The sequence below is a fragment of the Phlebotomus argentipes genome, unplaced genomic scaffold (assembly GCF_947086385.1).
Source record: "Phlebotomus argentipes unplaced genomic scaffold, Phlebotomus argentipes genome assembly contig_15, whole genome shotgun sequence".
In the NCBI taxonomy this organism is placed as follows: Eukaryota; Metazoa; Arthropoda; class Insecta; order Diptera; family Psychodidae; genus Phlebotomus; species Phlebotomus argentipes.
Genome location: NW_026776181.1, coordinates 4,802,495 through 4,813,834, shown reverse-complemented (window position 1 = coordinate 4,813,834; position 11,340 = coordinate 4,802,495). Strand labels below are relative to the sequence as shown.

The 11,340-nt window shown below is 40.0% G+C and overlaps 3 protein-coding genes across 5 annotated transcripts; 1 reads left to right on the top strand and 2 right to left on the bottom strand.

Moving 5' to 3' along the window:
• Positions 1-250: 250 nt before the first annotated feature.
• Positions 251-4,653, top strand: LOC132261768 (uncharacterized). Of its 3 annotated transcripts, none has more exons than XM_059760734.1 (7): positions 251-349; positions 1,028-1,360; positions 1,433-2,071; positions 2,241-2,469; positions 3,047-3,165; positions 3,232-3,377; positions 4,482-4,653. In XM_059760734.1, exons 4-7 carry the CDS (start codon positions 2,310-2,312, stop codon positions 4,651-4,653), a joined length of 597 nt encoding a protein of 198 aa, XP_059616717.1. In that variant the 5' UTR covers positions 251-349; positions 1,028-1,360; positions 1,433-2,071; positions 2,241-2,309. The 3 variants fall into 3 exon arrangements, with proteins under 3 accessions (XP_059616717.1, XP_059616714.1, XP_059616716.1); XM_059760731.1 differs by having other exon boundaries at positions 254-349; positions 3,044-3,165; XM_059760733.1 differs by lacking the exons at positions 251-349; positions 1,028-1,360; positions 1,433-2,071 and having other exon boundaries at positions 2,112-2,469; positions 3,044-3,165.
• Positions 4,654-5,299: 646 nt separating this feature from the next.
• On the bottom strand, positions 5,300-6,802 carry LOC132261622 (cubilin). Its single transcript, XM_059760512.1, has one exon. It carries the CDS (start codon positions 6,800-6,802, stop codon positions 5,318-5,320), a length of 1,485 nt encoding a protein of 494 aa, XP_059616495.1. The 3' UTR covers positions 5,300-5,317.
• Positions 6,803-7,071: 269 nt separating this feature from the next.
• Positions 7,072-9,845, bottom strand: LOC132262757 (uricase). The gene is made up of 6 exons (XM_059762162.1): positions 9,643-9,845; positions 9,147-9,503; positions 8,967-9,061; positions 8,447-8,725; positions 8,062-8,375; positions 7,072-7,571 (listed from the first exon to the last, which is right to left on the bottom strand). The coding sequence occupies exons 2-6, from the start codon at positions 9,248-9,250 to the stop codon at positions 7,401-7,403; spliced, it is 963 nt and encodes a 320-aa protein (XP_059618145.1). The 5' UTR covers positions 9,251-9,503; positions 9,643-9,845; the 3' UTR covers positions 7,072-7,400.
• Between the last annotated feature and the right edge of the window lie 1,495 nt (positions 9,846-11,340).

The window sequence follows — 11,340 nt, the reverse complement described above, 5'->3', positions numbered from 1 at the left end:
TGCGTTGTGTGAGAACTTTGTCACAACAATTTCTCGTACTAATAACATTGGCAAATTAATTTATACGCTTTTTGCAATATCATCTCGTACCTGGAATTACAGCTCAACATTGGCTATAGTGAGTGTTGTAATTCACGTCGAGATAGTGCCCTGAAATTGCGGAATTGGTACTACAATTGCGGATGCATTATCTTCAGCATAGAGCAAATATTTTATCATTAAATACCTATTGCGAGTACAAAATAATTCCCAACAATTGCACTACTAAACAGTTTACACAATGCAGTATTCTGGGAAAATGTGGCGATAGAATCACAAGAGTGGGTGTCACATGAGACCAAATCCCCAGGTAAGGAATCACAATCCCGTTCTGGGAAATTTTACAGAGCGAAAAGAGATAGTCGCTTCCTTGTGCACAAAATATTATCACGTCGTTTCCCTCAAATGTTGCACCCTCTTACACGCATAAGGCCACAAGTTTCCTCCCCAAGTCACACATTTGCTCCACGTTTTCCCCATTGTCGTTTCCGCCCCGGGGAAAACATAAATTTATGATCTCTTCCGATAACAAAGAAGCATAAATTGTTGTTTGCCACTTAAAGAGTGATATTTTGCTTTGCATATGAATATTCAATGATATTTTGCCACATGTTCGTGTAATTTTGAAATTGAAATCATGTGCATGAAAATACAGGTAATCTCAATTATACCGGATAATCCTCTTGTGCAATATTCAGGCAATTAAATGGGATTAAAAATGTTGGTTGATGAGTAATGAGAAAGCGTAAAAACGTGGGATTTTCCAATCATATTTGATTCACTGCCAATGGTTTTTTTTCTATTTTGGGAAATATGCATGAGAGAATTTAAATTTTTGATGAGGTTATACAAATTGCACAATTTAAGTGATTAACTGTTCAGTATATAACTCGATATAATAAAGTGAAATAATGTTGAACACTGGTCTTTATTTGATGTATATAATGAGAAACGTTTTCACCAAAATAATACACTTATTATGTTACAGAGTGTGAAAAGTGAAACCGAATCTGTCAAAGGGATAAAGATAGACTTTTGACCTTTAGCACACCTTAGGTTGAATTGCCAGAAAGCAAGGATTACGAATCACAATGACACTGATGAATTTCTGTACACCAAAAGGAACACATTAGCAATATAATTTTGTACAGTGATTGTATTTCAATGAAACAGAATAGGTACATATTTCGGATTCTTCTGCATGCCGCAAAAGCAAGACAGAAAAAAAACTTCAGCGTCATCACTCAAGGTGTTTAAATTGCATTATAACGCTGGGTGATGGCAAATTAAATTGGCTACAAAATGTCATCTATTCCACAAGGTATAAACACATTGCAATAAATACTCATTTCCCGCTTTATTTATTGGGTTTCTACTTAATTTCTAAATATAGCTGCAAACGCCATCCGTTTCACAGCAATAAAGACGCTGACAGGAATTTATCTCACTCTTGAGGATTACCGATAAACATCCACGTCCCGAAAATCATACAAGTCACACCCATGTGTTGACCACCATCGCATTTGCGGATATTTCTCCATTTCTGATTGAATTTATGACGTCATAAACACAAGTGATGTCACTGTAATTATGACTCCAGAGAGTGTCGAACTTATGTGGGAAAGAATCTCTCAATTCGTCCTCCCGCGTGTGTTATCACTTGACGGGAAGATGGCTGAGCGGCGAGGGAAGCGCGTGTGATACCAAGAGTGATAACGACAAATTGGCTTCCCCTTTGTACCTCATTAGATCATGCGCTCGACAATCATGGTGGGGAATGCGTTCACCCTATATAAAGGATACAGTGACTGAGTCCTTCCTTAAAACATTTCAACAAGTGTCTGTGGATTGACCAGTTGCTTCACGCACTCCGTGGGATCACCAGAGAAGCTCCTGGCAGGCGTTGAGCCAGAATCCTGACACTGTAGTCAGAGCCACTAGTTGCCAACGGAAAGTGGAAAGTGCTTCGCGGAGTATCAAATGATTTTTCATCAATTTCACGAGTGGAATGTGAATTCTATAAATAATCACGGTAATTGAGAGTTATCAGGCGGAAATTTTGTCACCTGAACAATCGAGAAGGCAATCAAATATTTAAATTGACTTTTCAAGTGCAGTGTTTCATATGTTATTCACTCTCTCTACTTTTTCCTCACTGTGACGGTGGATTAATTTATTTTGGCATTATTAAAATATTGCAGGAAAGAATTAAGAGAGCGAGAGCGAGAGGGTCAATCGACAAATTGCAGTTGAAGATTGCCAATTGAATAATGATTAATTCGAGCATAATAGTGGGGTTTGTGATTCTGTGTTTGGCATATTGTGATGCAATTGCCTTGCCAAATCACTACAACATGATACAGACCTATAAATCAGACCCAGCACCGAGTTCTAATGGAAAACCACCACTGATCAACGTCCAGAATCCAGGTAAATGTGCACTGCATTAGATTTCCTTCACTATTGCTTGCATTCACTACTAAATTATGTGCGACTTTGAGCATCCAGAGAGGAATAAGTGAATGGTTTCTCTGTGTGTTGTGAGAAAAGCTGGGGTGGCTATAAAAAGCAAGAAAGAATCGTAATGAATGTGGGTTGAAAACGTGGGAAATAAAAAGGCGACTAGCAATATTCTATCCATCAGCAGCTCTGACAAAGAGGGATGTTTGACTAGCTTAATGCAATTTCTCCTTATAATACCCAGAATACTTTCGCGCCTGACGAGATAAAATTGAGAGAAATTGCTTCGTGTTAGAAGTCTCATTGTCCAAATTGAGCGACAGCTATTCGGATGATGAGTCTCATTTACCACAATGCCATTGCGTCTCTATGCAAATTTATTGAATTTGTCGCTGTATTTAGAGACAGAGCAGTAGTAAAAAAAACAGCAGTTAAAGTGAATGTCGTGTTGAAACATGAGGCTAATTAAGAGAAACTGCCAGCTTATGGACTCAATAAAGTGTTCATTATGGCGCTGTAATTGAGCTTTGTAAATTTTTTTCAGCAGGTCGAGAAGACATCTCTCACAGAGGTGATTTTGATGATTCGGCGGAGGCGAGAAACATCGACTTGAGACAGGAGGAGGAAATAGCCCTAAAATATGCATATCTCATACAACTACTGCAGGTATGTTTGGCTGCACTGTATTTGCACTATGAGTCATTATGTCAATGAGTCATTTGGTGTCTTAAGGAGCCAACACGAGACCCGTTGCCAGTGATTTATGTGGAAAGCGAACAAGTGGCTGACGACGATTACCACGATGATGTCATGGAGAAGAGATCGGGCAGATACTACCGGCGCTACCCGTGGAAGCGACAGAACAACCGTTACCGAACGTGAGTATCTTATCAGACAATAATCTCCAATATTGACGCGCTATAAGACCCCATTAAGCCTAATTATCAATTCAGGTGGGTGAATGCGGAACAGCGGAAATGAAAAAGCACTGTCCGCACTCTTTTGTATCTCCCAATGAGAATGATATCTTTTATGCTTGCCTATCGGTGAATGGAAAAAACAGAAAAGGGCCGATAGGCATTCAATATGAGACTGTGAATAATTGATAAGTTGAACAAATTTTCATAAATCAATCCTGCGATAAGCGAAGAACGGAGATTTTTCATTACACTTTGTCCCCCAGCTCTATTCAAACATTTCAGCTTGACTTGATTAAATATTGCGTAAATTTTCACATGAGAATTTTCATATAAATTTGAATATGATTTGTCGCATCTGTTTGTGAAAGTGTTGCCGACCGAGATAAACCACTGGCATTGGAGTTTCTTCTCCCCCACGCATGATTTAGCATTCAGTGGTTTAATCTGAATGTGATAAGTGGTTTCATTGCAACATACGGAGACATTTGAAGTCCCATTGAGAACTATCTCTCTCACTTTCTCTCTCTCTCTCTCTAGTTTATATCTAATCTGTGCACAAAACGATTTGTGCATTAAATGGAAAAATTACGATAATTGCGAAGAGTATTTTTGCGTTGAACAATCAGACATATAAACTCACTGGAAATCATGTCTCATCCTTGCCCCAGAAATTTCACCAGATAAATCGACAGCGATATAGCGAAATGAGCTAGAGAAATATCACAATAGATAACAAACAACTTTCACTCTTCGAAAAGTTCAAGGGGAAATCGACAGTTTATCTAGAAGAAATTCTGTGGGCTTCAGCCAAAAGTCAAAGAAAAGACTGCTCAGACACTTATAATCTACAGTGAAGAGTGATCCAATTACATTTCACTCTCCTTATACAATTGATATGGTGTCCAAAATGTTGGGATAACATTTCAGAGGATGAGTGATTCAATTGGAAAGAGGGCGAAAAATAAATCTTCTCGACTTTTTGTGCTCATTTCTGCGGGCTGTGCTCTTGGATCAATCTTTTAATCTCTCTTGAGGGACTCGTGCTCTGCTCTTCCTTCGCAGTTACGATGCCGACTCCAAGTACATGTGTGTGCCGAGTCGCGAGGACGTCTTCCGACTACTTCTGGGACTCCATGCCGTCTCTGTGTCCGGTGATGAGCAGAAAACTGTGACTTTTTGCAGTCGCAAGCGCCCAGCAAAGGCTGTCTTCACAAACATCCGCTTTCTGGGCTGAATCTCTGGGCTGACATCATAGGAATTTCCAATTTGTATGCAAAGAGATGACATTATTTACCGAAGAAAATATAGGTTGAGCGGGAGAATGTGAAATTTCATGTAAAGTAACATAACATATCTTGAAGACAAAAATATTGGGGACTCTCCTCTTCCTCTGATAGTGGAAATCATATAGCGGGAAAATATTTCTCGAGAAAACGTAATCTGTGTCATAATATAAATACAAATAATGAACATTGTGAACTTAACCATTATGCATATGAATAATCATCTTATTTTGTCTATTCGTACACCCTGATGAGAGATTGAGACAGAAATGCAGAACATTTACATGTGCAAATTATTTTACTACATATACTATCCGTATAACTTACTTACATACATATAATTCTAGATACCCGTAATTCACAAGTATTATAGCGAATGAGCCAAATCAGTGTTATTCAACTATATGGGATATACAATAAAAGAAAGACAGAATTTTTTCTTTAATCTTTTTACTCTTTATGTACAAAAGCGCTGTGCAAATATTTGTGTCTACAGGTGTATATGCGAAATGCCTGTGCTGCATCTGCAAGAGAGAGCGGAAGTTGCTTCGAGGCGCAGTGAGCGACAGCATTTCTCGCACAAGACTGTAAAATCTAATTAACCATATTTCTTCCTCAGACTCTACACTGAGGCCTCGTGATCCAGAGCGGATTAACAGTGAGCTGAAACCACTGAAGCCACCCAAAATAGCATCGGTTGGCGGTGTTGGGAAAGAAGAACTTCATGGAGGGCTCGTAATCCTCACTTTCAGGCCTGCCTTCATCCGCTCGACTCGGGAAACTTTCATTTGAGTTTGTGGCATTGTCAGCGGGTCTAAAGTCGAGTTTCTCCCTTGGCGCGGTGTCATTTGCTCCCGAAACACTGCCGAGATATCTGTAGGGACACTCCTCCTGAATGACCTCCATGATAAATCCCTGGACAATGGAGGTGGGCACGGGCGCTTGGAAGTTCCTGAGGCGGATGAACTTCCTGTTCTCGAAGCCCCACTGACTGAGGTAAACCACTCCAGAGCGACATCCGCAGAATCTTCTGCCGTCCATCTCCACGAAGGAGTTCACGCAGAAGTTCTGGTCCACATCCGGCAGCAGGAAGTATCTGAAGATGACTCTCAGGCGGCACGATGTTACGAGGCGCTCAATAACGTAGACGCAATCGAAGTTGTTGACGTTCCTGTGCGGAAAGTTGGGCGACGAGATGAGAAATCGGGGTCGATTGAGGGGGCTGAAGCGACAGCAGCTGGGCGGAAATTGGACAGGAGGTGGGAAGGGCTGTGGAAACTGCTGAGGAGGCGGAAATGGTTGAGGGAATTGCTGTGGCAAGTGAGATGACGCCTCATCCTGGCGATGGGCAGGTTCGCTGCCATTTCCCACCAATTCGGCGCCCCCAATTGACAAGGGAGCAACTGAGGTGTACCAATTCTTCCACCCTTGAGCAGCACTGCATTTTGACGGTGGTGCAGGATTGATGTCCTGATTTTCCTGATTCCAATCCGTATTGACAAAAAGCTTGAAGGCAGGAAAATTCCTCCCACTGTTCTGGTATTGAATTGTGATTGCTCTCTCGCCATCACTCTCTCGGTGGTTTCTCAAGTCACTCCAGCCGGTGTTGGGACCCGTCACTGTGGCGAAGTTGTTTGTGCCATTGACACTCCCACTGTGGCAGGAGTCCCGTGTGATTAAGAGCCGAAAACCCATGTACTCTATGGCATTGTCGGTGATAAAATTCAATTTAATCACACCTTCCTGAGATCGGTAGGACGTAACGCCGGCGACACGGCCGCAGAGATGAACATCCTCACCATCTCGTGATACCCTCAATTGGTCCTTGTGGCACAGGTGGGACGCCTCCAGGTCAAATTCGTGAAATTGTACGTGGAAATTGGTCGGGCACGGCGACCACAGGATGTATTCACAGTGAATATTGGGCAGATATTGTTTGGGAAAGCCCGGGGATTCAATTACAACTTTGTCCGTCACATAAATCTCTCCACATTCACCCACATACATGGGTGAAAAATCGACACGGCTGAGCTGCACCTTGTCCCAGCACTCACACAGGCCCAACATGAGGATCAGAACGACAGTGGATTTATTCCACATCTTTCACGCCACCCCCAAACAGTTCAAGAGACGCACTTTGCTTATCTGAAGAAATCAATCCACCTGCACTCGACTTTTTATACGGACCACCGCGTCAGGAAACACTTTATCTTCTGTTTGCACAACACTTTACACTTTCGCGGCAAATTTCCCACGGAGAGTCGCCTAATTGATGGATTTATCGTCGCACTGGAAATCCAACAGTTTTGCTGTGTATTGAGATGATGAGACCTGGGACAAAGCCATAGTTTAACGAGAGTCAAAACATGTTTTCTAAGCAATATAATTTATTGAGTATACTTTGCAAATAATTGCACAATCTTCCGATATTATTAGAAAATGGCATACACATCAGTACTCTTTCAGAATCAATGTCTATTTGTTTGCGATAACACAACTCTCGTATATTCAGCACGAGTGTCTCAAAAATGACACCATTTCCCCCTGATTCGGAAATCCTCTTGGCTGTTTATTTGCATTTTGCACAATCACCGGGCTCTTTGCAATCTCACTATCTCACTTATGTGTATTTAATCTTAACATTTATGGAGGTGTTTTAAAAAACTTATGTGGTAGCAAATAAAGGGAAAGTTTTAATCTACAGTTTGCTCATAATATCACGCCTATCCAACTGTGCGTAGATGATTCCAGACGGTTTATCGACAGGGAGAAAGACTTCTTCATTCTCGCCCTGGACGACTTTGGGGAATTTGCTTAGATCCACTGTGAAGTAGTGTTTATTTGGCATCTCCATGTCAATGGTTGAAATCTGCATATGTAACAATAAATATATGTATTATTCACTTGAAGTGACTCAGCGAAGGAAAATAATGATAAGACAGCGACTTTGTGTGAAATTGAATGAAGTGATGTGTTAGACAACAAAATATTTAAATACGACAACAGATTAGTGAAATTTGGTCCGAAAGTGATGCAAAAAGGTAAAAGGAAAAGAGGGAGAGAGAGAGAGAGAAAATCAGAGAAGACTGGAATAAAGGAAAATCTTCGCGTATCTCAATTTTACAGTTTTCCGGTTAATGATGCTGTAAAATTGTATATAAATTTAGCATATTTCCTCAGGGTGATTCCCAGGAATAAGATAAGACACTCCGGGATTCTCCTCTGAATTTTTTATAACGCCTGTGGGAGGGATTGTCGTAAAATTTTCCAACAAAATATCAAATATACTAAATTTGCGCACAATGAGTGGGTTAAGGAGCTAATAAAATAATTCACTTGAGAGAGAATTCCAACATTACCTCAGGTATCACATCGAGCACTTCCTTTTCCGCCACATACAAAGTATTCTGCACACTTGGCGACATTATTCCTTTGTCAGCATCGCCAGCGAAGTTCTTCAGAATTATCTCCATCACGCGGTTGTGGATTTTGTCAAAATCCAGATTCTTCCATGACGAATACTGCCACGATGATCGCACAATTGTACTGAAGATCCGGTCTTTCATGTCCGGCAGAGATCTGTACTCATCATCGATGAAATTGACGAAAGATGATTGCGTCGTCTTCAGCACACGGAGATCCTTAATGCCACTTATTACTGTTGGCACGGGATCTGGGGATGAAAAAGTAATTGAAATTTGTTAGCAAGTGCTGAAAAGGGATTGTCTTGAGTTGGATTTATACCTGTTCTGGCGTGAGTCACCGTACAGTATCGCGTTGATGTTGGCGAGAACATGAAAGCGTGATTGTGGAGCTTCTTGAATGGACCGTCGCCACTTCCAATTCGTTTCCATGGATATTCCACCACTTGGATGGACACTTCCTTCACATGACTGTACTTGCTGAGAAAGTGGGCACAGAGAAGGAGAGCGTAATCCTCGGGAGACTTCACTCCGTACTTTTTCGCCAACAGATAAATTGTATTCTTCTGGGAATCTGTCGCCACAATATCTGAATTATCCCCTGAAAATAAATGGTCGCAAGTTGATTGAAAGTTCGCATACTCCAGAGAGACGTTTGATTGATCTTTGACATGCTACTTGACTCTGCAGATAGAGGCTTTTACTTTGTACGCTGAGATATTTGCATATTTTTCATCTTTCCAAATTAACCGTCTCGGGGGAAAGTTTAAAGGGCTGTATTCCAGAGTGTTTGTCCCTCCTATTTACTCACGAACAACACGGAGAAAGTATGTGAGACTCACCGTATAAATAGTCCTTTTTATCGTACAACTTCAGATGAGAGCACACTTCGAGTTCTTTTATGGAGTGTACAGGACCATTTCGCACCACGTGCAACCTTAAATAACAATTTTACTTTAATAAAGGACCCTCTACGGGATAACAGGCATATATGATGAAATTGTATATCAAGAAATATTTACAGTTTCACATTATCCTTCCCGTAGCCATAATCACTGATTATGTATTCACCCACTTCACTACTGGTGCTCAAGTTGGCATCATTACGGAGCTTCTTTGACATCATTTTGGCAAATTAATGAAATACTTTGTCAACTAAAACTTCACGACTTTCACTCTCTGGCTGCTCTATAAGATCTGACGGAGTGATGCTGGGAAGATCACCACTTATAATGCAACTCTACTGCTCTTGTGATAAGAAATTTGTTGTCTTAGGAGATCATTCTCATTTTTTCCATCTTCCCTCTCGCACAGAAACGAATTCTTATCAACTTGTCATGCCGAACATGAGTATCTTCACAGAGCAAAAACAAGTAAACCTAGAAACAGACCAGATCAGTCAAAATTATGACGCACAATTACAAATTATAATCCCTTATCGCGTCTCAATTTTCACACGTCAAACTAATGCACATTTCACAGGAACTCAATTAACACACAAAACAGATGTAAATTCACCGGAGAAATATTTTGTAGTAAGTGATGTTGATGAAGACAGTAAGAATTACGATATGCACGAGACAAATTTACACCCATTATTTGCCAAATGTATCATCAGATTTCAGTGTAAATTTAGGAGGTGCTCTAATCTTCCATGACACGGGAGTAATTTATAGTATATATGTGACAAAAAGCACGGCTAAGATGACTGAAATGTGTTTATACACAAACTGGACTGTGAATTTTTCCACATTTTTTTACCACATGCACATTTGTATATTGCTGCTTGTATTCTGTTATCAGTAAAACATTCCATGAAGGTCAATGCTTAAAAACGAGTTATTTTAGTTACAAAAAGACAGTCTTTCTTCTCCATCTCACAACACTTTGCCCCTGTATGTTATGGAGCAAGTTGTAATTACACCAGCAGAAAGTTTGGATTGGATGTAAGAATGCATAAATTACCCGAGGAAGATTTAATTAAGGACATGGTGAGAAAAATTACCTTGTACTGGATGAGGGTTAAAGAACCTTCGGTGTACATTTTTTCATTATAATTACGACTGAAATGTTGTGAAACCCTTTTATCGACGGGTTTCATCAAGTGAGAGTTAAAAGATAATGAGTTAATTTGACGAAATAGGTCAATCATGCATCGCCCACCATGATTGAATATTGGTACTGGAAAAAAGCTCTGCTTTCTTTGGCACAATGTTGAGCTCCTTGTTTTTGTACACGACAATCTCATTTTCTTGAGCACTCTCCTGAATCATTGAGGATGAATGAATGATTTCTTTTTGTCGATTGTTCATTAAAAAGTGAGTAGGTGAAATGAGATTTTCTTGCTTTGTCAATTTTATACAAGCTCACAGAGCTGCAAAAAATTGCATAACACCATTTCTCCGTTACATATTTTTTCCATTACGACGATATGGGTTGATAAGGCAATTTATAGCTGGGCTAAAACATAACTCTCGCTTCTGTGGTCGCACAAGAAGATCAGAGTCGGGAAATTGAAAAAAATAGGGAAGCTCGAATCTCGAATAGGATTTCACAGAATTGGGTTACGCTCTTCTTTGCTTAATTTTTAGGGAGAACAATACAGAATGAAAAAGAAATTAAATGCTTATTAAAATACTCATTAAAATTCATTTTACATGTCGTCGTCATGCACACAGAACACAGCATATAATTGCAAAAAGAATTCTTTTTTCAAACTTCACAATTTGTTTCAGTTGCAATTTTCACTATATAATGATGACTTAATCTATTTGTAGATAGAAGTACATGTAGAATTCGCAGAAATACCACCAATTTAGCTTTTGTTTAGCTTATGCTGGAAGATAATTTAATCTCTCAATTTGGTTCACGTTATGTTATGTTCAGGTTAGACTATTGAGTTATTAAGAAAGAATCTGAACTGAATTGGGCACAGAAATTTCATCTCCCAAAGCCAAGCCAAGCTTGTGCTTATCGTGCATTTTTTAATAGCGCCTCAGTCAGCAGATTTATTTTGAGACGACACAGAAAATTGCTCCGAATGGTACGGCTTATTGAGCATTTCTCAAAACACGGTCAATGGCAGTACTTTTGGAGGTTAAAAAGAGAATTTTCGTGATAAGACTGGAAGTGTGCAAAAAAACAAAAGGGAGAAGAGATATTGATTATTTGAATATAACGAGCGACGCTGCTGAGCTTCGCTGTTCTATTCAAGCA